General features: G+C 44.3%; 1 protein-coding gene across 1 annotated transcript in view; it reads right to left on the bottom strand.

Annotated features, from left to right (window-relative positions):
* Positions 1-472: 472 nt before the first annotated feature.
* Positions 473-3667, bottom strand: part of TFCP2L1 (transcription factor CP2-like 1) — a 98581-nt gene continuing 95386 nt past the window's right edge. Inside the window, exons 14-15 of the mRNA XM_006895133.1 lie at positions 1527-1578; positions 473-519 (exon numbers count right to left, since the gene is read on the bottom strand). Of these exons, the coding sequence (XP_006895195.1) occupies positions 473-519; positions 1527-1578 (99 nt within the window). The remainder of the gene's footprint in view (positions 520-1526; positions 1579-3667) is intronic.

Genomic DNA, 3667 nt, shown 5'->3' with positions numbered 1-3667 from the left:
TTACTGAGAAGGAAAGCAGTAGGAGGCTGGCTGATCAGCTACCACTGTCCAGTTAGCAGGTCTGGTCATGGAGCCAGAGGAGGTTAGAGATGGAAGTACAGACACTGGGGTGATGCAGAACAGGGGTCAAAAGGAAGTGGTACCTAGACACCAGCGAGTGATCCAGCCTTCAGCTAAGGGGTGCCTTAGAGAACATGGCCTCACTGTTTGCCTCTTTGGAATGTCAAGTGTGAGGAAAAGAACCAGGAACATTTCAAAAGCGGAAGGTAGAGGGAGAGAGGAGCCTTTAGCTTCTGTAGTCCAGAGGCTGTGTCCACAGGTTCTGCTGGTTGGTGGTCTGTAGCTTCGTGTCTGTGCAAGGTCCCTTCTCATCTCTCCTAGCCAAGAGAACAGCCACTGACAATTTTGTGATTTCTGCATCCAAGTGGTCCATGGACTGGGAGTCAGAGGCTGGTGTACACCATACTCCTGTTCAGAGTCCACATTTCAGGATGATGTGGTAGCCATCACTGCTCTCAGCTGCAAGAGAGAAACTGGGCACTTAGGAAGAGAGGAGCTGTACTGTGGCATTTCGGAGTTGTGGAAGACACATGATTAGGGTACTAAAGCCAGCCTACCATAAATACTGGAAGACACTACAATGGGCCCTTCCATCATTGTCCAAGGACTAAAGGAACACTGTCTACATAAGTTTTGAACCTGTTCTGAAATTTTTAACACCTAACACCTGATGGCATCTGTTATCTTAGAATCAATGCTACAGAGTGAGAGAAAAAGTGATCCTATTCATAGCTTATAGTCCAAGACACTTTAAAAAAAAATCATTTGTTCCAGCTCACCTCCAACCACGGTGACCCATGTGTTCCAAAGGAGTGTGCTCCATGGGGTTTTCAGCAGTTGGTTTTTTGGAAATAGATGACCATGTCTTTCTTCCAATGAATTTCTGAGCTGACTTCCTAACTTTGAGATAGCCTTAGGTACCCTCACAATCTGCACTCCCCAGGGACTCCCACAGCCCAAAGAGAGCTTTACTTCTGCCATGACCCACACACCCACCTCCTGGCTCGAGGAAGACCTCTTCTCTCTGCCACTCTTTCCTTTTCTGAATGAACATGTTTCTGTCCTGTGGGTCTTTCGTTTTAGGAGAGTGTAAGCCAGCTCACCTTCTCTCACATCTTCTACGGTTGGGGGCCTGGGCCCCTTCCTCAGACCTCACCCACTCTGACTCCAGACTCAGCATATTCCCCCACTTTCAGTCATCCAGGAAATCCTCACACTTCTACTCTGCATTAAGTAGACATCACAGAGAACATATTCCCTGGCCCAACACTTCCCTTTTGAACATCTGTTGAGGGCTTTATGTTTCATAAATTTGTGCTTCCTTTTAAAAAGCCCAGATGTTTCCAAGTAAACTTTTCAGGCAGGTATGCCTGCTAACCCATCTAATTCCTTTACCCCAAGGAACACGGGCAAAAGACTTTAACAAAAAGGAGAAAGAAAAAATAAAAAGAGGCAGTGGTCCTTACCTTTCACTGTGCTGAGGATAAAACAAGATTCATCTTGGAAATTCTGCACCATCTAAAGGGCAAGAGAAAGAGAACATATGCCCTCAAGAGTCAGCTCAAAACAGGAAGAGTTACTCACTGTTCTCGTGCTCATGTGAAAAGCACAAAAATAGGAACATGTTTGTGTTGTTCCAGTCATTGAGGGAAGAATGACATGCATATATTCACAAACTGAAGTTATGGCAAAAAAGGGAACATGTTTGAACAAAAAGCCTGTACAGGTGTCCGAATGCTAATATTTACCAGGGGTCACAGATGGGGACCACTCCAGGGTCTGTCAGCTCCAGCTTGGGGTAGCCCTGGGGCCACTGATGGGGAGTGCTCACAGGTCTGTCAGCCCCAGCTTGCAGTAGTCCCGACAGCACCCGGGCCACAGATGGGTCTGTCAGCTCTGGCTCAGGGTACCCACAGGGTCACAGATGGGGACCACTCGTGGGTCTGCCACCTCTTGCTCAGGTTAGCTCCACATATGTCTGAGTGAAGCTGCTCTCCACACGACCTCCCACCACTGCGGGGTTGGGTAGATCCTTCTTCCCAGGCACCTTCTAGGTACTGGAAGCAGTTAACTGGCTCACTTGCTGATCCAAAGTTCAACTAAGGCACCTTGGAAAAAAAGACTTGGTAGAGAACCGAGAATCAAACTCACATTGGCGTCAGCAGTCAACTGCCCTGTTTGTAATGGATGGTGAATATTTTTGTATACAAAAATGTAAAAATCCCCACCAAATAAAAATCCTTGCTAATCAGTTTGTTGTTATGCGCTGTTGAGCTGGAAATGACTCACAGCTGACCCTCCAGTGCATTTGCAGAGACCGTAAACTGGCCAGGAGGACGTTGTTCATCATTTTTCCCCTTGTGGAGCAGCTGGTGTATTCAAACCCATGCCTTTGGGTCAGCAGTACAACTGCTTATCACTAGGCCACCAGAGCTCTGAGTAGGACCTGCAAATCAGAATCCAGGGGAACAGAATCTAGATGGCCACCACTCCTTGTGTCTGCGAATGTGGTAGGGATCTCGGGGTAACTTATGAGCCTATTTTTTGACAGACTGGTTGTAATCATTTCTATTTTTCTATTGCTTACAGGGCTTTTCAAGAGCTTTTACTTCAGAAATACATAGTCAATCCTGTCTTAATTTCGCAGCTCTGCTGAAACATCTTGTGGTGTTGGAGAAGAGTACTGAATATCCCATAGATCTTTAGACTTCTGAACAACATCACTGTTCATTATTTTGGAGAGGTTCCTGACAACAGAATTGCCCAAGGCAATAAGACATCTCCTGATCTCTCCTGACTGCTGGTACCTAGGGTTTTGATTGTTGATTCAAGCAAGATGAAATCACTGACAACTTCTCCATCTAGCATGATGTTGCCTACTGGACGAGTTGTGAGGACTTGTTATTAGGAAAGGAAAGGAAGGAAAGGAAAACAAACCTTCAGTGGGAAAGACTGACCAGCAATGGGCTCAAATGTCAAGGGTTCAAGAATGGTTCAGGACAAAGTTCAGATCTGTTGTTCTTAGAGTCATTCTGAGTACTCTGCTCAGCAGCACACAACAATAACAATAAGAATTGTAATAAACTACCCTGTGACCTTGGACTAGGGAGCTCTTGTGAGCTAGTGGTTGGGAGTGGTACTGCCAACACAAAAATATGTGGTTCAAATCCACCAATAGCTCTGAGAGAGAAATATGGACAATCTCTTCCTGGGCAATTTATGGCCTCTGAAAACCAACAACTGAGTCACTTCCACAATGTTTCAATGTCACACAACAATGATGACCTTGAACTAGTCAACCTTCTTTCTTCTTCCATGATCAAATCTATAAAACTTGAAGGGCTATTTCAATTATAAAAAAATATAACTGGTAGACTTTTATTTATTTCTGGGAGGGTACGTACCATAAACTAAACGCCAAATTTTCCTCTGGAGAAACAGTCCCATTTGTTTTTTATTAGCTTCCAATGAAAGCAAATTTTTCTCTTTTATGTGCCAGTAAATTGAGTGAAATTTGTTTTTATGAAACTTGTTTTTATGAAAAGTTCTTTGCCATTGCCTTCATTATTTAAAATTTTAACAATGAAATGAAATTAAAAAAATATAT

The sequence above is a fragment of the Elephantulus edwardii genome, unplaced genomic scaffold (genome assembly GCF_000299155.1).
Source record: "Elephantulus edwardii isolate Elephantulus edwardi_28Jun2011 unplaced genomic scaffold, EleEdw1.0 scaffold00160, whole genome shotgun sequence".
Classification (NCBI taxonomy): Eukaryota; Metazoa; Chordata; class Mammalia; order Macroscelidea; family Macroscelididae; genus Elephantulus; species Elephantulus edwardii.
The sequence above is the reverse complement of the archived record's forward strand: the minus strand, read 5'-3'. Positions and strand labels throughout refer to the sequence as shown.